At 50.1% G+C, this 20,502-nt stretch overlaps 9 protein-coding genes and 1 non-coding gene across 10 annotated transcripts; 3 read left to right on the top strand and 7 right to left on the bottom strand.

Annotated features, from left to right (window-relative positions):
- Nucleotides 1–882: 882 nt before the first annotated feature.
- AKAW2_60525S (uncharacterized protein) lies at nucleotides 883–1,147 on the top strand (the record flags this gene model as incomplete). The annotated part of the gene is made up of 2 exons (XM_041692661.1): nucleotides 883–903; nucleotides 971–1,147. The coding sequence occupies 2 exons, from the start codon at nucleotides 883–885 to the stop codon at nucleotides 1,145–1,147; spliced, it is 198 nt and encodes a 65-aa protein (XP_041546023.1).
- Nucleotides 1,148–1,416: 269 nt separating this feature from the next.
- On the bottom strand, nucleotides 1,417–2,597 carry AKAW2_60526A (uncharacterized protein; the record flags this gene model as incomplete). Its single annotated transcript, XM_041692662.1, has 3 exons — nucleotides 1,417–1,443; nucleotides 1,520–2,440; nucleotides 2,595–2,597. 3 exons carry the CDS (start codon nucleotides 2,595–2,597, stop codon nucleotides 1,417–1,419), a joined length of 951 nt encoding a protein of 316 aa, XP_041546024.1.
- Nucleotides 2,598–3,485: 888 nt separating this feature from the next.
- Nucleotides 3,486–4,237, bottom strand: ATP7 (F1F0 ATP synthase subunit d; the record flags this gene model as incomplete). Its single annotated transcript, XM_041692663.1, has 4 exons — nucleotides 3,486–3,515; nucleotides 3,587–3,673; nucleotides 3,754–4,149; nucleotides 4,229–4,237. The coding sequence occupies 4 exons, from the start codon at nucleotides 4,235–4,237 to the stop codon at nucleotides 3,486–3,488; spliced, it is 522 nt and encodes a 173-aa protein (XP_041546025.1).
- A 509-nt stretch (nucleotides 4,238–4,746) lies between these two features.
- Nucleotides 4,747–5,539, bottom strand: EGD2 (nascent polypeptide-associated complex subunit alpha; the record flags this gene model as incomplete). The annotated part of the gene is made up of 3 exons (XM_041692664.1): nucleotides 4,747–5,065; nucleotides 5,129–5,187; nucleotides 5,309–5,539. 3 exons carry the CDS (start codon nucleotides 5,537–5,539, stop codon nucleotides 4,747–4,749), a joined length of 609 nt encoding a protein of 202 aa, XP_041546026.1.
- Nucleotides 5,540–6,307: 768 nt separating this feature from the next.
- Nucleotides 6,308–7,561, bottom strand: AKAW2_60529A (60S ribosomal eL14 domain-containing protein; the record flags this gene model as incomplete). Its single annotated transcript, XM_041692665.1, has 5 exons — nucleotides 6,308–6,367; nucleotides 6,534–6,797; nucleotides 6,902–7,039; nucleotides 7,116–7,306; nucleotides 7,525–7,561. 5 exons carry the CDS (start codon nucleotides 7,559–7,561, stop codon nucleotides 6,308–6,310), a joined length of 690 nt encoding a protein of 229 aa, XP_041546027.1.
- Nucleotides 7,562–8,431: 870 nt separating this feature from the next.
- On the bottom strand, nucleotides 8,432–9,608 carry AKAW2_60530A (protein transporter YIF1; the record flags this gene model as incomplete). Its single annotated transcript, XM_041692666.1, has 3 exons — nucleotides 8,432–8,647; nucleotides 8,701–9,264; nucleotides 9,321–9,608. The coding sequence occupies 3 exons, from the start codon at nucleotides 9,606–9,608 to the stop codon at nucleotides 8,432–8,434; spliced, it is 1,068 nt and encodes a 355-aa protein (XP_041546028.1).
- Nucleotides 9,609–9,898: 290 nt separating this feature from the next.
- Nucleotides 9,899–11,950, top strand: AKAW2_60531S (signal recognition particle receptor subunit alpha; the record flags this gene model as incomplete). The annotated part of the gene is made up of 2 exons (XM_041692667.1): nucleotides 9,899–10,117; nucleotides 10,178–11,950. 2 exons carry the CDS (start codon nucleotides 9,899–9,901, stop codon nucleotides 11,948–11,950), a joined length of 1,992 nt encoding a protein of 663 aa, XP_041546029.1.
- Nucleotides 11,951–12,284: 334 nt separating this feature from the next.
- Nucleotides 12,285–12,356, bottom strand: AKAW2_t60017A. Its single transcript has one exon. It is a non-coding gene; the product is annotated as a tRNA-Arg (tRNA).
- An 812-nt stretch (nucleotides 12,357–13,168) lies between these two features.
- AKAW2_60532S (MFS transporter) lies at nucleotides 13,169–14,951 on the top strand (the record flags this gene model as incomplete). Its single annotated transcript, XM_041692669.1, has 2 exons — nucleotides 13,169–14,593; nucleotides 14,661–14,951. 2 exons carry the CDS (start codon nucleotides 13,169–13,171, stop codon nucleotides 14,949–14,951), a joined length of 1,716 nt encoding a protein of 571 aa, XP_041546030.1.
- Nucleotides 14,952–16,022: 1,071 nt separating this feature from the next.
- Nucleotides 16,023–19,994, bottom strand: AKAW2_60533A (tetratricopeptide repeat protein; the record flags this gene model as incomplete). Its single annotated transcript, XM_041692670.1, has 12 exons — nucleotides 16,023–16,663; nucleotides 16,724–18,226; nucleotides 18,274–18,456; nucleotides 18,511–18,597; nucleotides 18,648–18,716; nucleotides 18,770–18,972; nucleotides 19,041–19,092; nucleotides 19,143–19,279; nucleotides 19,340–19,417; nucleotides 19,474–19,612; nucleotides 19,699–19,865; nucleotides 19,951–19,994. The coding sequence occupies 12 exons, from the start codon at nucleotides 19,992–19,994 to the stop codon at nucleotides 16,023–16,025; spliced, it is 3,303 nt and encodes a 1,100-aa protein (XP_041546031.1).
- Nucleotides 19,995–20,502: the final 508 nt, after the last annotated feature.

The following is a 20,502-nucleotide window of genomic DNA, read 5'->3' on the forward strand; positions in this document are numbered from 1 at the left end:
CCCAGGGCATCCCCTCTCACCTGACCTTCCCCCCCTTCCCAATCCATCACCATCAAACCCTACCACTAATCCCCATCCAGTCACAAGGAACCAGGGGGGAAGAATAATCACCATCACCTAACAAGTCATGACGTCACTACACCACCCCCCTCCCCCTGTTCAAACCTACAGGGGAAAAATCAAGACCAGCCATAACGTCAAGTTCAAGGGGTCTGTCTCAACTCAGCCTTATCATAAGTGGCAAACACTAAATGACCACTTTCTGCCCTCCGTCGTCACATCAAATCAAAACATGACCTAAAATATAATTAAAGTAAAAAATGTGAAAATGGGTACTTGATCCGCACCGGAAATTCCCCGAAGGGAGAAAAACATCATCAGCGTCGTTCTGTCGTCGGTATGACGGCATCCCATCCCATCCCATCCCAAGTAACAACAGATGGTTCCAAGGATTAGAATTCCTATTGTAAGATGGAAAAACTGGGAAATATTCATATTTAATATGTAGGGTGTATGTCGATCATATTAAAATTAGTATTATCTTTTCTTTTCTTTCACTTGGACAAGCCACTGGAGGAAAAAAAAGTACTACTTGTGTTAAGACACATACATCATCGATCGTCCTCCCTTGTACTTCTTCTTCATTCACCTTGTCGCTGCACGACATATACATATATATACCTCCGTGGGATACTTTCGAAATCTTTTCTTTTGGATCAACATGCGTCCTTTCAGTGATACTTCTACTCATACTCCTGCTTCTTCGAGCTATAATTCTACGGTGCCGAAGGGATCGAAATAAATCTATCCATCTATACATCATCTATCATACTACATACAACTAGTACTACTGCTACAACGGAATACGTTTGAGTCGTCAATATGGGTGCTGTGGTTTCTTGTGTATGTCTTCTCTTCTTCTTCTAGCAAATGAAATTATGATTGGCTAACTTTACTCCCTTCTATATAGATCACTAGTATCTTCCACGCCATCGGCGCTTGCCTGATGGGCATCGTCAACACAATCGGTGCGGTCTGCAAAGCCATCATCGACGGTGTCGTTACTCTCTTCGACGTGATCATCTCGTGCCTGACCTGCGGATCCTGTGGTGGAAGGAGGAGAAGAACGCGGAGGTCAAGGGTCTGACATTAATGGAAATACGAGACATGTCCGACCTTGACCTCGACCTTCTGACTTGAACGCCATGACGTTATGACGGATATGAATATGGATATCAGTTCGGAGTTTTTGTGGTTCCTTTGGATTGCTGCTGCGTTTCCCTCTCATCTTATTTGTTGTGCCTGATATCCTGTGTCTCCATATCGAGCAATGAAATCTTTCACCATATTAGGAAATGTCGAAGTAAAATAGGCGTACCCCGTAGTTGTATACCGTGTATGTCCTGCGGACTGAGGTCATCCTGGCAATTTATCCCGAGATGCCTGTCCCAAGTTTAGCCATCAATTGATCCTTGAGCTGAAAGTCGTCAGATGGGATATCCTCCCATCGCTGACTCACCAGCAACCGGACGAAAGGGTCCTCCACCTCGTCCGCATACTTCAAAGCCACGTAGAAGTGATTTGGCAGGACCGGCCACCGAATGGGGTACTTGTACCACGGCACCCGAATCCGCATGCTCAGCAATCGCTTGAACGTTGCGAGGTCGCGGTCTCGGATCGTCTGTCGGAGGATCCGCTTCGCCCGCGGGTGTTCGGGGTCCTCGTCAAGATAGCCGTCCATTGAGAGCAGCTCGAGGAAGTCCAGTTTAGAGTCGGTCCAAGGAGGAAAAAGTAGCTTGTCCGGGACCTGGACTGGTAGGTTGGCTGCGAAGCATGGTAGCCGGAAGATGTCGGTCTCCTGGTAGATCTCACTGGATGGACGGATCTGGACTGCGCCAGCATCGAACCACACTGCAACTTTGCAGTCCACATCCGACTTTGGGATTTTGCCTTTGAGGATTAGGTCGCCTTTGCCGCGATGAGCATGGATCGTGTCATCAGGCGTGAGATGTTGGTCGTTGTCGAAGTGTTCGCCAATATTGGTGAGGATCTGGCGGTCTTCCGGTGATAAGTCTAGCTGTAGACACTTGCGGCGGATCGTGTGCTCGATGTAGTCCCTCTGGCATTTGCGGATCAGAGGTAGTGTACACCAGCGACAACCGAGGATGACGGTTTGCAGGTTCTTCCTCTCATTGGGAGAGATGGAGAAAACATCAAGAGGCCAGGGAAGAAAATCAGGCGTAAAGAAATCCCGTTTTGCGCTTTCGTTGGTGCTGCTGAAGACATAGCGAATGACCCAGGTGTATAGGACCGTGTTGGAGAGAGCCCGGGCAATGTGGATGGAGGCTCGTGGGAGGTTGACCTCGAGACAGTGGAGGAAGATCTCTTGGATAATTTCCACTGGTAGCCTCTCGAGTGCTGATAATCCGGCTAAGGCCGGCTGCGAGACGTTAGGCATTGTGAACTCAATAGTAATGGCCTTTCAAGTAGTAGCTATCCGTATACTGGAGGGATTATATATTATGAAGTCCTGAGGGACGGTACTTGGGAGAAGATGGCCTGAGCTCCAACAATCATCCTGGCGATAAGCTTACCATCCTGAATTTAAGTACTTGTAGATTGACAGGGCCATCGGTGTTTAATGGTCATCAAAATAAGGTCTAGACCACTCAGTCTCTCAGCTGAGTTCCTGGCGAAGCAAAAATAGGGGCGCGAATCTGTCAGAGTGGAGATCGTAATTTGATTGAACCGAGAACAAATAGGTTCGCAGTAGGTAATCTTAAGCCTCTAACTTTGATAATTTGGCTTTGTGGCTCACGATCGATCCATCACGACGTGGATGTGCAATCCAGAGTCAGCCTTGAAGTGCGGGATTCCCTGTGTTGTTGTTGGCGCAGAGAGTTTAGGCTGCTCGGGATCGGCTAAGTTGCGAGTCTAATCACAGACGCCTTGCAAACTACGACCATGACAAACAAACAGGTTGCTCAATGCGGCAATCAAGACCGAAATTGGAAGCAATGCGATCGGAGCGAACTGGGCCTTGAATTTGGGGAGAAGGCGGGGATCGTTCTAAGAAAGCATCTAATTTTATCATCTTGACTGCCCTTGGTGTTGGCATGGGACTCATGTCGATAACACGTCGCACTGGGTGCCCACTATTCGCAATGTCCTTGAGAACTGCTACGATTTGCTTTGACCTGATGATTAGACCGTGCATACTGAACACCTTCAATGGTAGAAATAGTCGACGGCTTGATATGGAGCGTAACATAGCGGTCGAGGGCCGATATACAAAAACGGTCCGGTGGTGAGGGAACCATCTAAATTCAACATTGTTTCTATACATGACCCTACAACCGACATCACACTGCCAGAGAGCAAGGGTATCCTAACTGGCCAACATGCTTGACAACAAAGGGTAACTTCGTGTGATTATACTGGTCGAAGGATGGAGAGACGTAAATAGGTACAAAAGATGTGACCGTTTAAACAACGGACATGTCGCCGAAGCGCTCCTGCAATTCAAACATCCGTTAGTTTCACTCGTCGCAGACTCAGGCATTAATGCAGGTATTGTATTACGCACCTTGTAACCAGCCGGCATCCATCTGCCCTTGGAGACAAGGGAGGCGGTCTTCTCGTCGATCTCGGGCTGAGCGGCGGCAACCTCGTCCTAAACAGAAAAGAAGAAGAGACATTAATAAGTCTGCACCAAAACCCTGCGTACTCCAACCCTGGGACACCATAACATACAACAGTGAGGTCCTCGAAGGGACGAGCGGTCTCAATGTTCTCGAGGGTCTTCTGGAGACTGCGGAGCTCGGACTCAACCTTGCCCTTGGTCTCCTCAGCGCCCTTGACGGCCTGAGCCTCGAAAGCGTCGATGGCCTTCAGCTGGCGGCTGACATCGTAGGTGGCGGGCTTGAAGGTCTTGAAGTGGTTCTCGATCTCGTTGACGATGGCCTGGTTCTTCAGGACCTTGCGGTAGTGCTCGAAGTCGACAGTCTGGGCCTGCTCAGACAGGATCTGAACCTTGCGGCGCGCATCGTCGTTACGCTTCTTGAAGGCCTGGAGGGAAGCAGCGGTCTGGCCGCGGAGTCCGAGGGAGCTGGTCAACTTGGCCCAGTCGACCTTGAGAGCGGCGCTACGCTGTACACCACGCAGTTAGCTGACACATTTCTCTCGCCATCCGAGACAATTTTATGACAAAAACAGGATCCCCACATACAGTGGCCATTTTGAGATGTGGAACGGAGAAGGTTGGGGGAGAGAGGGGAGTTCAACGTGCGAAGCTGGAGGTTCCGGGAGGGTGAGGGTTGAACTCGGCAAGATTTGGAATGGGGATGCCATCACGTGACCACGGCTTTCCCGTGTTCCCGAACTGGCACTACACAAGGGGAGTTCGCAGGGGGGCGGGTGTGCGTATAGATAGTCCGGAGGGCTTACATGTTTTATACATTCAATTAAAGCCCGAATTTCTTCGAATTTGAATAAGTCTCCGGTTACGGAATAATTTGTGTAACTTTTTTTTCTTTTTATAATTTAGAATATATTCCACCCAAATGGAAGGTGCCAAATAGTGCTTCACATCATTCAATTCTGCTTTTGGCTAAATGATTTACACTATGGGGCCTGACAGTACATGCATCCTAGGGGATATCAATCTGACCTCGCACCCAAAATCCATCCTGCCAGCAGGGCCAAGAGACGCCAGCCACCGATTCATGCGTTCATTTCCGGCGGTGTTCATATGCTGAGAGCCATGATGGAGTTGACGATATCGTTGTCGTTCTCCCGGAGAGCCTTGACGGCCTTCTTGCGGGACACATTAGCCTGGGCCATAACCAGTTCGATGTCCTTAGCCTCAAGACCAGACTCATCGACCTCCTCGCCATCATCCTCTTCCTCCTCCTTCTTGGCCTCAGCCTCGGGGGCCTTGCCCTTGCCGTGGTCGTGCTCGTGGTCGTGACCAGCGTGCTCGTTGGCAGCAGCCTCAGCAAGCTGCTGGGCAGCGGTAGCCTGAGCGGTGGCGTTCAGGTCCTCGATCTTGGCCTCACCGAAGATGCTGTCGCAACAATGTAAGCTTGAGATGATTCATCAATTCGTCATAGTCCAAGGAGACACATACATCCAGGTGTTGCTGGAGGGGGAGCGGTAGACATCGGGCTGGTTGATGACGAAAAGGATCTATATGCGATAGATTAGCCTCTGCGGTATGAGAAAAATCCTTCGTCGCCCACAATAACTCCCACGAGTGCAGGTTTTGTTGAGCGTCGCACGGGAAGGAGGGACAGGGCCGTATTCATACGTTCTTGGGACGACGGAGAGTGACACGAGTGATGCCGGGAACGTGCTTCAGGCCGAGCTTGCCAATGGCCTTGCGAGCCTTCTTCTCGTTGCGAGAGTGGATGGTGACAGCGGCACCACCGGGGATGGTGGGCTCATCGCCAGCCTCAGACTCGGAGGAGCTGCCGGCATCCTCAACGTTGGTCTTGGGAACCTCCTCGTCGGGGAGCTCTTCAACACGGGGGTCGGCCATTTTGTAATTCGAGTGAGCCTAGAAGGGCTGTAGAGTTGATGGTCAGCAAATCGCACTGTGGGACGTGACTGGTCGCTGGAAGGTGGGAGGTTCGAAGATGTCCCTCTCAGACCGTGGTACACCCACAAATCTGCGGGAAATCGCCAAAATCGACCGTAAAATTGAACTTCGCGGCAAGGAATTCCATTTCAACTTACCTAGACGCGGAACAAAGGGCTGTGGTGGATGAGGGGGATTTTTTTGCCTTGTTGTAGTTGGGAAGTCGCAAAGCTGTGTGAATGTCATCCTGCCGAAAATCGTTAGCGAGCTTATTGGGACCCTCACCCCGGACACACAGAAGCGATGCATCTACAGATCGTAGTACAACCACCACTTCTACTGACGCAAGTGTTCATTTTTCCATTAATTTAAATATGATCTAATCTGCAGCAATGCATTGCACCGTATCAATTCTACTGTTTTTGATTTACTGAAACACATTTGGCTTTGTGGATTGGTTTTTGTCTAAGTTGATGACCAGGTCATGTCAAGATCATTAATACCCCGAGATACCATTTGCCATATACTAATTGCAAGGCGTTCCGTGCCGCCCTCCATCTTTCATGACGTACGAGGATAACCTATGCCAGGATATCAAAGGTTCTTGAATCATTTTTATGCTGTCAATAATGCGTACAGCCCATTTTGCTGAAAATAAATTAAACCATCAGCAAATAACCCCGTCCCAAGGCAACCCTGTCACTCTATGCACCGAGCCTCATGAACCGTCTATGACTTAGGAGCAGCTGCCCTGAGCTTAGCGTGAGCCTTCTGGACCTCGTAGCGAGCCTGTAAAATCCAACATGTCAGCACTTGTTCCTGCAATTCCCATGCACATCATATCCCCGGCTCTTTCCCAGTAATCGACCAATAGTCCCGACCACTTTCATATGATTTTCCTCCATATAACCCAATAATCCGTGCATGTCACACCAATCGCGATTCGTAAACGTACCTGCTTCCGGAGGCGGAGGACCTTGAAGCGCTCGAAGTCGGACAGGTTCTTCCTGCGCTCAGCGCGCTCGGTCTTCTGGGCGAAGTTGGACTTGGCCCACTTGCCATCGATCTCCTCCTTCTGCCAAAGCTTCTTCACGGGGCCAGTACCGGCAGCACGGGGCAAACGGGGGATGACGAAGTGAGTGAGGGTGGCGTGGGAGAGAGGAAGGACGTGGCGGGGAACGATCTTCTGCTCCTCGGTGGAGGGACCGTCAACCAAGACCTAATCGATGCAACACTTTGTCAATATCGCGTTTCCTCCTGATATATATGAATCCGATCCCTTCGCGCTCGTAGCAACTCCGGTATATGCGCAAAAAAACGTACACGCTTGTGGTCGACAATCTCAACAATGGCAGCGAGCTTGCCGGTGTAAGGACCGCTGCGGATCAGCACAACGCGGCCAACCTCAACCAGCTTCCATTGAGCAACCTGAACATCGATATCGGCCATGGCGAAGGCTTCCTAGAAAAATAGCAAAAAAAGGGACGTCTTAGTTGAAGTCTTGCGGGGGTCACGGTAAGGGCGGACAGCAACTCACGGTCGACAGACTCCGGGAGGACGGTGTTGATAATTTGTTGTCGAAATGTCGGGTTGTCGAAGTCGTCCGAAACGCACAAGTCGCTCTGGTCTGCTGGATAGCGAATTTCGGTGCTGCGGCCCTTCGCCCACAAGAGTCTCGCTTAGCAGCCAGTAGCAGCCCACCCAGGGGCGTTTGCGTGCGGCCTAGGGCTGCCTCCCGGCCTTAGCGCGCTCCATCGGAGGTCGGATATTATCCGCTCCGATGGAGTTGCTTTTAAGCTTCAAGTTTTCAACGCGATCTACTTTGCTTGTTCCTCTTGCTATCTTGCAGAACTTAAAAGGTCCAGACTCTGTCGACCTTTTCGCCATCTTGCATCAGAACATAATGTCGTTCTGTCCAGAACTACTCCGCCATCTTGTTTACTAACACTCAAACTCCACCAGGGAGCTGGACTCTCCACACATTAACTGGTAAGCTCTTTCTACCTTTGAAGCTTTCTATGTTTACTTCCTCCCCTCCTTACATGATGCGGTAATTTGCGATTGACCCAGTGTCTGTGAGCCCTCGCCGGGGTTCTTATACAGCACTGTCGCATGATATTCAATTTCTTACATATTCTGATATCCTCACTTCTACATTGTTTCTTGACACCATATATACCTTCATGGAGTCTCATCGCTAACATGTTGAAGACCTAAACAGGTTTGCGTATTCATGCCACTCGACTCTTACTGTTGCCAATAGCTCGCTCTTTCGGTACGTTGCCACTGCACTTCCTTGCTTGCACACCCCCCTCCAGTGATTAAAAAACTTTATCACGCCTAGATAGTAGTTGATGCCTTTGGCAATGAAATTTACTTCATCACCAAGATCTCTGAGGAGCATCTCATTCCACAATATTGTCACTCATTGCTTGTTTGACTGAGTTCTAACTCGTGGGATTATAGGATTTCCGATTGCGCTGCTATACAGCCACTAGCTAGAGAAATATGAAATTGAATCTTTATCATTAAAATTATGAACATTTTTGAGCTTGTAGGAAATCTATCTTGTAGAATCGTTGAGACCCCGCACCCTTCTAATCTCTTCTGACCCCGTCCGACCAGTGGCTCTCGTGTATGATCCGCCCTCAGGTATGACTTCATGTTCTGCGTGACCAAATGCAGGTCAATGCAGGTGAACAATGTCACCATATACATTCTTGATCTATGAAAATAGTGATTTAATTCGATTTTACTGCTCTCCACAAAACGTACATGAATATGAACTAATATCCCTATCCCTTTTCATGAGGTCCGTCTATATCATTATGTGCAACCCGGTACGATATGACCCTACGCTGAACCAGTTGCTCCACCACGAGACGCAATAGACATCGGCCCCTCCCGACTCAGCACCCACATGAAAACGAACTGAATCACATAGGAGTAGATGAACAGGAACTGAGTGCGACGGTTACGTTGCGAGCGAGCAACCGTATGCATAGAACCAGTGCGCATAGACGCATCACTCGTAGAGTCCGGGAGAAGAACGTATTTCAGGGAACGGAGCTATGATGCGTCATTAGTACAGTCGTCAACAAAGCATACGGCCATGAACGTACCAGGAAGAAGGCATTAGCAAGGAAAGTGTAAATGAAGACGACCCAGCCAACCCAGCCGCCGGTTCCTCGGCCTGGAGTGAGGATCTCAGATGTCAACAGAGTGACAATGATGCCGACAAACTTGTATCCCGAATATGCCACCAGATCCAGCAGCTGCGACTCGTTGTTGATGCTGAGAATGTACATAGCCAGCTTCAAGCACATTATCTCGAACAAAATGACGGCGATAGCTGTGGTCGTGATCGAACCAAGCAGCTCCGGATGGAAGTTACCGCGGAATCCGGCCAGCATCGCTGAGAGAAGGATGTATGTGACCAGTGCCATGACGGGGATGTACATGTCTGGGGAGTTGAGATCGTCACGCGGAGGCAGGAACATGGATGAGTATTGTTGCTGGGATATCTGGCCATTGGGGCCCGTTGAAGCTGTTGTAAGGCGTGCCTGTTGACGGGACCAAGGCTTGTGCCGCCAAGGGAAGAGAACGAGGGACAATTTGTTCAGGACATAAGAGTTGGAGACGTTGAAGTAGTGCTTGAGAGCTGGTATAGAGACATAGCGATTGAACTTGGCGCCTAGTTAGCAACACTTCATCTATAGGCACCATTGAAGCTGCTGCTTACGTTCTGCTCCATATATTCCTGTCCAGCTGCCATGGCGGTCTTTCCGACCTGGAATCCCATCTGCGCGGTGGGATCATTGATGAAACCCCCAAAGCCAGGAGCATATGTTCCGCTGCCACCCTGCGCAGGGGCGGGCTGATATGGGTTGCCATAGCCAGAGGTCTGAGGCTGCTGTGATGCCGGAGGCGGCGGCGAGCGCATCATGGGGACGGTCGAGACATGCTGAGGCACAGGATGGTGAAGGGGAGGGGACTGCGCCGGGGGTGGAGCGAACGACTGGCGGTACATGGTTCTTTGGTGGTAATGTAACTAGTTAAGAGGAGTTCAATAGTTAAAGATTGTCTTGCAAAGCTCGAGGGGTTGCCGAGACGGCAAATCGGGGGTGACTGGAGCGCAGAATGGGAGAAGGTTGAGGTGTGTTTCTACGTGGCTGAAGTCCTTCCCTTCGGATCACCGACAGATCAGCTTGCCGCCCGCAAATTCCCCACTGCGCGGATCTCGCCGTCCACTCCAACATCATTGTTCACTCGCCTCCGTACCCCAGTTTCACCAATACAGCATATCCACTTATCAGCAGCATGTTGGAAGCATTCGAGATCTTGACTGCCTCAGGGGTAGTCCTGTGGTCGAAGTCGTACGCGCCCGTCGGGGCGCATATTGTTAACAGCCTTATCAGTGATGTCTTCATTGAGGAAAAGGTCCAGCTTCAAGCAACGAGCAACGCTGCCCCGTCTTTTAAGAAAGAGAAGTATACTTTAAAGTGGAAAAGGGTGAAGGAATTTGACTTGATCTTCGTGGTATGTTGCTGTCTCCGACCTCGTCTCAGGTCTTCTGTCTCTGACCGCAACTCGCTCTAGGCCGTCTATCAGTCTCTCTTACAGCTGGGTTGGATCGATAAACTCCTGGACAATATCTCCACCCTGTATATCGATCTGTACAAGGACCAACTACGAAGTACCCGCGCAAGGATAGCACAATACCCCTTTGACAAATACTTTGACCAGCAAGTTCGGGAGCTTGAGGATAAGTCGGGGCCTATCTCTTCAGAGGCATTCGTGGCTCATGCGGTTGATAAGAAAGACCCGCTGGTTTCGTCTGACAATGGCGGTCCCCCTCCGCCACCAGTGCCTGGTCTTCTCAAAGGTATGTCTCAAAACGGGCTTATCGGTTGTAATGATGCTAACATTCCTAAAGCGCAGCATCAAGCTGCGCTAGCCGGGGCGACCTCTGATGAGAGTACGCCACCACACACCCCGGATACATCGCGGTCATCCACCCCTGTGGCGAACCACATCATAACTGCCAAGGGAGGACCAGCTGGCCGAGTTTCGCGTCGTGCTCGCAAGGCCGCTAATGCCAGCGCCAATGCTTCCTCAGGCGACGAAACCCGCAAAGGAAAAACACCCAAGAGCGGCAAAAAGATGCGCAAGTGGGATGCCGATGGATTTGCCGATGAAGATGATGGTCAGGTCCTTGACTACTCAGCCCATGCTGACGGTGAAGAAGCGGCTGCTCCGGCTGTGGAAGGCGTGTCGCAAGATTCTTGGGGACACAGAACTGGCAAGGGCCAGTTCGTACTGAAAGATCTGGGAGATGAAGTTCACTCTATTTTGGAAAATGCAGGCAGCGACAAAGCAAAGGATGCGTCCTCTGCTGGCTTCGTCGGTTCAGGATTCAATGCAATTGGAGGTCTTCTGCGTAACATCGTGGGCGGAAAGACCCTTACCGAAGCGGATTTGGAGAAACCCTTGAAGACCATGGAAGATCATTTGTTGAAGAAGAACGTCGCACGCGAGGCTGCGGTCCGGCTGTGCGAGGGTGTCAAGCGGGAGCTCGTGGGGAAGAAAACAGGCAATTTCCAAAGTGTGGATGCTGCTTTGCGCTCGGCCATGGAGTCATCTCTTCGGAAGATACTGACGCCTACCTCTTCTCTTGATCTGCTTCGTGAGATCGATGCAGTTACGTCTCCCACGAGCAAGCAGCAGGCTCCTCGTCCTTATGTTATCTCGATCGTTGGTGTAAACGGCGTTGGAAAGTCAACGAATTTGGGAAAGATTTGTTATTTCCTGCTGCAGAACAAATACCGTGTTCTAATCGCCGCATGCGATACCTTCCGATCTGGAGCTGTGGAACAGCTACGTGTTCATGCACGGAACCTCAAGGAACTGAGTGCCCGCGAGAACGCTGGCGAGGTTGAGCTGTACGAGAAGGGCTACGGAAAGGATGCAGCGAACGTGGCGAAGGATGCTGTCGAATACGGAGCTGCCAACCACTTCGACGTCGTGCTTATCGATACTGCCGGCCGCCGGCACAACGACCAGCGCCTCATGTCCTCGCTCGAGAAGTTTGCTAAATTCGCTAACCCAGACAAGATCTTCATGGTCGGCGAAGCCCTGGTTGGCACGGACAGTGTGATGCAGGCTCGCAATTTCAACCAGGCCTTCGGTACTGGGCGAAACCTTGACGGCTTCATCATCAGCAAATGTGATACAGTTGGTGACATGGTGGGCACCCTGGTCAGCATGGTCCATGCTACGGGTATTCCCATCGTCTTCTTGGGAGTTGGTCAGCATTACGGCGACCTGAGAGGGCTCAGTGTTCCTTGGGCTGTCAATCTGTTGATGAAGTGATTGGCGCGCAGGTTACATTAATGCAGTTACCGGCGAGTAATGAATAGGACTATGATGAAGATCCATGAAAATCCTACGTAGGCTAGTTCACTCTGTCCATGGTCTCAAACGGGTGACAGTGCAGCGTCGCTTCTAAGACCGCGCTCTATCATAAGCCATGGCAATGGTCCCGGCAGGGGGCTACACGAGCTGACCGTGCATATTAACTGCAATGGAATGATTGGCGAAAATGTAGTAGATGTCAAATACGTAAAATGAAAAGAAATCTAAAGAAGAAAATAAACAGAGAAATTCAGACAAGGATGACAAAAACCGAAAAAATTCCCAAAAAGAATGACCTACGCAGGATTCGAACCTGCAATCTCTTGATCCGTAGTCAAGCGCCTTACCATTGGGCCAGCAGGCCTACTGATATATTCAGAGGTATATAAAATGCTATAAGTGAGAGGTTTGCAATTTAACAGCTTCAATCTTGTATATTCCAGTTCCCTGAAGCAATCGCAGAGAAACCCTTAGTTCTGTAGAGACACTGACCGCAGCACCTCTTGGTAATTTTCCTAGAACGACCTTAAGACAGGCGGATGTTGCAATCCGTAGCTGGTTACCTACCGGGGAATGCCACGGGCACAGAGGGCGCAGCACTTCGCCGCTTGCAAATGAGTCAGTCCATACCGAGGACACGTAAAGCCCTGTGACATTGGGAGTAAATATCCCGTGTTATAATTGTCATATACATCATACAACTGTTGTTGAGAACAGTTCACTATCAGACCTGTCATATCAACCCAGTCGACAGCCACCGGATGACTCAGCCGTGGTTCTTCCAGTCCAGCCAGAACGCTTACATCATCTGCATGGGTTTGCCGGGGCTCCTCCGCACTTGACTATCCAGGCACCTCTTCCTTGTTTTGACATTCTCTCGATTTTAGACAGCTTCTGCTTTGCTTTGGATCTTCATCTCCAGTCTTGAACAGTACGCGCGCGTCATTGACATCACTTGCGACTATAGTTCGCTCCTGTTGCCCCGGATCCGCCCCCGAGTCTTCTTTTCTGGGGGCTCCAACGCCCCCCGCATCGCGAACGAGGTAGTGGCAATTGAAGCCATTCGTCATTGCTCCGATTGTTGGTGAGGCTCAGCCACCGCCTCTATCGCGCTGTTCTCTGGGGAATACCTGAAAGTCGCTATACGAACTCGCATACTACCACTGTTCTGCCGAGATGAGGACAGAAGAGCACAACCCGCTGAATCGGCGACATTCCTCTACGCTGCACTATCAGACCTTCGACACCCCGCCGCCGAAATCTCGCGGAAGACCGAACTCCGGCCAATCTGGATCATCAGGCGACGACTCGCATCACCAACCAAGCGATTCTCAAAATGGATCGGGACACGGATCTCCCCTGCCCAAGAAACAAATGGCGGTTTTGGCGATGATATCCCTCTGCGAACAGACTGCCTTCAACTCCGTCAGTCCTTATCTGCCCGATATGGCGTCCTCCTTCCCCGAAGTCGAACCGGATATGGTCGGTGTATACGTCGGAGCGATTGCTACTGCGTTCGCAGTAGCACAGCTGATCACAAATTACTTCTGGGGCTGGCTATCTGATCGGATAGGAAGGAAACCGGTTATCCTGCTGGGCACAATCCTCACGGCGGCTTGCTTTTGCGCTTTTGGATTTTGCAGGACGCTTTACCAGGCAATCGTTGTTCAGGCGATGATGGGCGCCGTCAATGGCAACCAAGGTCTGGTGTCCACTTGCCTGGGTGAGATCACTGATCGGAGCAATCAGTCGAAGGCCTTCACCTATCTGCCTGTTCTTTATGGTATCGGTGGCATAACTGGACCTCTGTTAGGAGGCCTATTGGTCTTCGAGCGGAATCCCTTTGACAAAAGCCAACCCAACCCCTTCCCGTACCTCATGCCGAATTTGCTCGCCGGTGGAGTCTTAGTTGTGGACTTCGTCCTGTCGATATTCTTCCTCGAAGAGAGCTTGGAGGACGCAGAGACCTTACCCGATTTCAAGCAGAGAGTCCGTGCTCTATTCGCGTGGTTGTGGGAGTGGACTAGCTCTGCAAAGAGCGCGAGTCGGGTAAAACCACCACATGCTGGCAATTATCGCCACCTTCGTACGAGCTCGTACGAAAGTCAGGATCATGATAGCGAGCTAGACTCGGCGTCTGAGGTATCGGAAACTCACCAGACCCACCATGAGTCGTTGACACGAAGTGAGATTTTCAACCGGGATACTGTGCTGCTCCTTTTGACCTATCTCATTTTCGCTCTCTGCAACGTTGCTTTCAACTCGTTGTTTCCTATCTTCTCGCAAGCCCGTCCCCCACTTGGGCGTGGCTTGACCCCTTCGGAGATCGGTCTTGCTCAAGGGTTCTCTGGCTTTGTTACGATCATTTTTCAAATTTGCATTTTCGGCAAATTGAGAGATAAGATGGGAAATCGCTGGTCTTACCGAGCGGGCTTGTTTGGCTTCGTCATTTCGTTCCTGCTCATGCCTTTCGTCGGATACAAGAGCAATGGGGGTAATGGAATAAGCGGGAAGACCGCGCTTTTGGCAATCGAGTTGTGCTTTGCGTTGCTCGTCAAAACAGTGGCCTCAGTTGGCGGACTGACAAGTGCACTTCTACTGGTAAGTAGATGGCTATCTCTGTCATGATACGAGAAGAAGAAAATCAGGCTAACTCTGGCTAACCTAGATTACCAACTCCGCCCCGGATCATGCCGTCTTAGGATCCCTCAACGGACTTGCTCAAACCCTTTCCGCCGCAGGCCGTGCGGTCGGCCCATTCCTATCCGGCAGCCTATTCTCTCTTGCATCCAGACTCAAGCACAAAGGAGAAGCCATGCCATTCGGCGTTTTCGCCGCCGTCTCCTTTGTCGGGTTTATCCTGAGTTTCGGCATCCGAGGCCGTTCCCTCGAAGCCGAGGACTGGGAAAGCGACAGCGACGACACGTACAAGTCAGACGATGACGAAGCCGATGCGTGAGAGGGGCACAGTGTGCACCCTTATTACTCCTACCAATCAATCAATCACTGATCCTTACAACCGAGCTAAAACAAGAATAATCTTTACGACCTCACGATTTATCACTTACATTTCCGTTCCATAGACAAGAGCACGCCTTTCGCTGATTACCTTCCTGGCCTCGAGGACCTTACTATTTGAGCACGTCTTTTATGGTGCATTTTTATTCATCCATTCTTTCTTTCCCCAATGCATACAGACATGCATGGTGTTTGGCGTCGTTATATGCGCGCATTGTATATGCTGGTCTGGAAGATGAGACTTCTTTTGATTTGGACTACGGATAGATATTGATAGCCTTGGATGTTTCTTTCTCGTTGACCTCTACTACTACTACTACTACTACTACTACTAGTAGTAGATAGACCGGTCGTGTCGTGTTCCAGTCACGCTTTCTTCTTTTCTTTCTTTCGCCTCTGATTGGCAACTGTATCAATAGGATTTTGATTTTGCGGTTTAGCTTATGATGTACCCCTTGTTAGAATTTGAAAACTCGATCACTGCTTAATCTTGCATTGCAATTTACCCATTTGAACATACTCAGTGCTCACACTTTTTCCAAATTGCTCAATGTACATAACATACAACAAACAACATTGAAAGCGAAAAACCACATAAGAGATACACGTACAGAGTGTACAGATCTCTGATATCAGGGGAAATTGACAGATTTCCAAATGAAGCTTCGACTGAAGCCGAACGAGGACGATCCAAAGAGCCGAGAGAAGTGGTGGTATCGACTTATAGGAGAAGAAAAGTAATAGCAAAAGAAATGAAACAATTCAACGCAATATGATCTCAGCATTATATATAAAATCTCGGAGCATGATAAATCACAGACACTGCACTCATGGAGAATCACACACATAGTAGTAAACTAACAACACATGAAAAACACAGTAAGAAACTTCATATGTAGTAGCAGTAGCAAACACGGAAATGAAACACACACACAAGAAACAGAACGAAGGGAATCCCGAGAGGTTAGTTCAATTACCGATATCATATATCTCAATGCGATGGCGTTTCGACTTAGTCTTTCCACACCCATTCAAAAACGTACATGAACGGTTCATACGGATAATCATTTAGGACGAGTCCCTGGGCGTATTCGACCAGGTCTTTGTTGGGGATATCAAGGGCTCGGAAGCGTTCCTTTTCGCCGCCGCCGCCACGGACTCGTACGCGCTTATCGACCAAGGCGCGGAGCATTTTCTTCCCCGGGGCGACGAGAAGGTATCTTGCTTCTTCTGTTGGGTCAGAGCCGGGGGATGCGGGGGCGTAGAAGATAGATTCTTGACGCTCTGGGGTGGTCCATTGGACTTTGCTGGGCGGGAAGAGATGTGGAGGGTTGTTGATCATGGTGTAGCGGATGTCGGATTCGCGGGCGAAGACGATGACTGTGTTAACGTCTGGATTGAGTTTCATCCGGAAGGTAGTGAATTTTCGATGGTCGAGATGGTAAGCGGTACTGGCTGTTATATTGACAGGTCGGGTGGTGTCGAGTTGGCGGATTCTGGTGATCGCAAGGTCGCGTGCTGGGACGGGGCATTTGTGCTTCATTCGGATGGACTTGGATTCGAGACGGGTGACGGATGGGATGCATTGGGAAGCATGGGAGGCTGAGGCAGCCTTGTGACATGTATCATTGCAGAAACGGAAGATATTGCAGGCTGGTCGTTGCATATTAGGTTAGAACTGCGCGTGGGAAAAGAAAGGGAAGGAAAACTTACTGTTGCACAAGGTGGTGGTAGGGGTGCCGCACTTCTCACACGGCCCGGGCTCCATGCATGCCCAATCTTGCTTCTCAGCTGCGAGCATATTTCTTCGTCCGTTGAGAGCCAATATCCTCTCCTCGGCGAACCCTATCCTCGTCTGCAGGTAGCGGTCTTCCGGGGTTCGTCGCGCCATATGGACTAGCTGTTTGTAGGCAAGTATGGCCTTGTCGATAGAGTCGAGTTGTTCGTGGGAGACACAGAGGGCGCTGAGAGCATCATACGTTTCGATTGCTTCTGGTCCCTTGATTGCCAAGAAGTCTTCGACCAAAGATTCGAAAACATTCGCGGCATCCCGATAGAGGCCAGCGTTGATATACGATCGTCCTAGATGTTGGATGACCCGCAGGGCGTCTGGTTCCCGAGAATGTTGATATTGATCAAGAATGTCATTTATTTCACTTGGAAAGTCGAAATTCTCAGAGCATTCAAGATACCGAACGACCGCTTCTCGTGTGATAGGACTGGTAATACCGAAGACTGCCTTGTAATGCGGGATGGTTCGGCCGCAGATCATTTGGGCCTCCTTATTCAGGTCAAGTTTGTGGTACAGGAGAGATAGTTGGTTTTTTGCAATCAATGTTCTTTCGTTATGCAGCCCAAAAACCGTATCTAGTGCCGGGGCTGCTTTCTCCAGAAGGAGGAGTGCCGATTCCAAATCACCCAAAGCGACCTTCAGCGTGGCAAGGTCCTGCATGCTCTTCAGAGTCTCTGGGTCGTTGTGCCCCAGTGTCTTCAAGCGACCTGCAAACGAGCGCTCGTATAAAGCTGATGCTTGTGTAGCATATCCATCCTTCGAATCGAGCGCTCCTAGGTCATGCAGAATGGCGAAGTTATCGGGATGGTCGCGCCCAAACGTCCGCTTGAATAATCCAAGAGCCGTCAAATAACAGACAGTCGCCTCTTGTGTCCTTTCCAAATGGCGATATACCCGTCCCAAGGAATGGAGAAGTACCGCTCGGCAATGCTTGTCAATATCTAATGCTGGACACTCATCGAGCAATCTCAGCGCATTGTGAAATTTGCTCATTGCAGATTCCAGATTCCCCTGATTCAGAGCATTCTGGGCTCGCATCTGTTCGTGGAGGATACGAGACCAAATGCTTGCAGCCGAGAGCTCGTCTTTAATCTGTAGGAAAAGCTGGGCAATCTCATCAATCTTCAAAATCCTTTGACGCCCAGATGCATCGTGAACAATAGCACCGCCCGAGATATGCTGGGTGTGGATGAAGATATTCTGCGTTTCCCGTAGCAAGGCCATGTATTCGGTTTCCGCGACAGATTCCTGCGTAGGCTCAGTGACCTGCGTCCGGCCATCCGTCGAAACCACGTCACTCTTTCGGGTCGTTGCTGCTCTCCTTTCGCTTCGCGTGTACTTGGTGACGAACGAGAACCGTATGGTGTTCGCTCTTTTAATCAACTTCTTACCACGATCTGAGGTAGATCGTGCACGCGAGACACCTACAGGAGTGAGTGCTAATTCGGTAGACTGGCTTCAGCATACTGACCTTTGGGGACCTTGCGACCGAAGAGTCTCTGCAAGAAGGATTGTCTCCATGAGGCTCTTTGTTGCGCTTGCGGGCGTTCTTTCTCAGCGTGACCACTCCGGAGCTCGTTCTTAGGGCCCGGACGACCGCTTTCCTCCTCACAGAGCGTCCGTTTAGACTCCACTATGGATCCATTATTTACTCCTATAGGCAGAATGTTAGCTGAGCTTCTGGCTGTCTAGTAGGCTTCATATATACCATTCGTAGCGTAGCTCATTGTTGACAGAGCTGTTCCCGGCTCATTGTTGCTTTCAATTTGTTGATAGATGCCGTGGGGGGCATGTACTACCAATCCAATTAGCATCTAGAGATTATCAGAGAGCCCGGTGGCATACCTCGTTCCAGGTCATATAGCCCCGAAAATCCGATAGCGACCAGCTCATCCTCCTCGCCTTGTGAGAACTCTTAGCTGTATTAGTACGGAAAGCATTCAATGACTGATTGGGAGATAACGTACTTCTGAGCGACCAGGAATCACGTATCTTTCGGGCTTTTTTGGAAAAGGACTGATCCCCAGCGCCGTTCGTTGATGGGACTTTGGAACCCATGGAGCCTTTCTGCGTAAAGCTAGAACTTCGACTGTGATTAGCACTGGCCATGTCTCTCGCTGTGCCCCTAACAACGATGTCGTCCCGCGGATCGTTCAAGATCGGCTGGTATCTGCAGTCCTCATGTCAGAAAAGATTTCCACTGCACACATAGAAGCTCAAGCACGAGGAAATACTGACGAGACATTGCATGGTTCACCACAATGCTTGCAGTCAACAAAGAACGGCGTATCTGAGACTCGGTTAGGCCCCGCTAGTGATACAGAAAATGGCGGATCATACTTCGTTGCCGATCAAGCCCTTCCTCCTCACCATCGCCAAATGTAAATGGCCTTTCACAGTTGCCACAGAAGAAGCAAATCGGCCGGGAGTTGAGCGGGATGAAACGTTTCTCAACACGGTAACCTTTCGTGATCAGACTATAGTGGTAGCTCCAGTCAGCAATTTTGTCCAAAATAAACTGAACAAGGGTCAGATACCGGTCCCGCGTCATCACATATACGGCAATTGCAGTGCCAGGACAGTATTTCGTTAGATAGTGATGTTTCAACTCGCTTCTGCATGACATGTCAAAGTCTGTACCCATCAAGGGGAATATCAAGTTCGGCCGTACAGCGAAGAAAAAACTGCATTGCAGTCGGGACAATTGATATCCACTGCACCGAATATAGTCCCGTCATCGTCTCGAAACGGAGGAAAACAACGCAAAGCCTCCTGCGTACTTGCAACACCGGGATAAGCATCGTCCGTCTCTGCCAACCAGGTTAATCCCAATTTTAGCCGATGCAAATACAACCACAGGCTGCACCCATATGTAGGTAGCCGGGAGGCAGCATACCGCTTGTAGATCTGCCAACTAAAGACAGCAGCACGTCTGAGGCTCTTAGAACACGGCCCTTGGCCTCGAACCTATTTGGAGCACCCTGTAACGAATTCCTCAGGATGATATCTGTATCGAATTGTCGCTTTGCCTCCGTCTGCAGCCCTCGAATGTTGCCGAAATCTCTGACCAATTGATATCGTGGGTTAGTTGTTCATTGATCACTCATACAGGCTGCAGCCATGACAGCACAGGAATGCGTGAACTTACCTCTGAACCGACAGGTTAGCGTCGGGAACGGCTTCCGTAGCCATGTTGGGGGGAGGTGAAGAAGATGCACAAGGACAGGAGAATGAGAAGAAAAAACGACGTTGAGAATGTGCGGCTGTCCGTTTGAAACGAAATGTCGGGAAGAGATCAGACCCTCAAAAGTCAGGATGAGGCGTCACTTTTAATGAGCTGTTGGACATGCTGGCGCAGATACATACATATGCAGGTCAGCCGGTGGTCTTGTCTAGAAGTAAACGGCGGTGCCCCATTCTTGATGGTTTCTAGGAGGGACTGGGGAAGTTTCTCCTCTAGCGCTAACGCTTGTCATCCCTCGCATGTTAGTCTGGAACAAAGCTTGCGAAGGAGAGGCGCTTGAGTTCAGTGAAAAGTGATATATTGGACGATTGATCGATTGGAATGCCGAGGGAGGGATGGACGACAGGGTTGGTTGGTAGGCTTTGCCGCCCATTTTCTTGCATCACCAGCATCGATAACATTATCTTGATTCCACAAACTGATGGACCGCCTTGATGCAGCCAGCGAGTGCAATGC

This window comes from Aspergillus luchuensis, chromosome 6 (genome assembly GCF_016861625.1).
Source record: "Aspergillus luchuensis IFO 4308 DNA, chromosome 6, nearly complete sequence".
Classification (NCBI taxonomy): domain Eukaryota; kingdom Fungi; phylum Ascomycota; class Eurotiomycetes; order Eurotiales; family Aspergillaceae; genus Aspergillus; species Aspergillus luchuensis.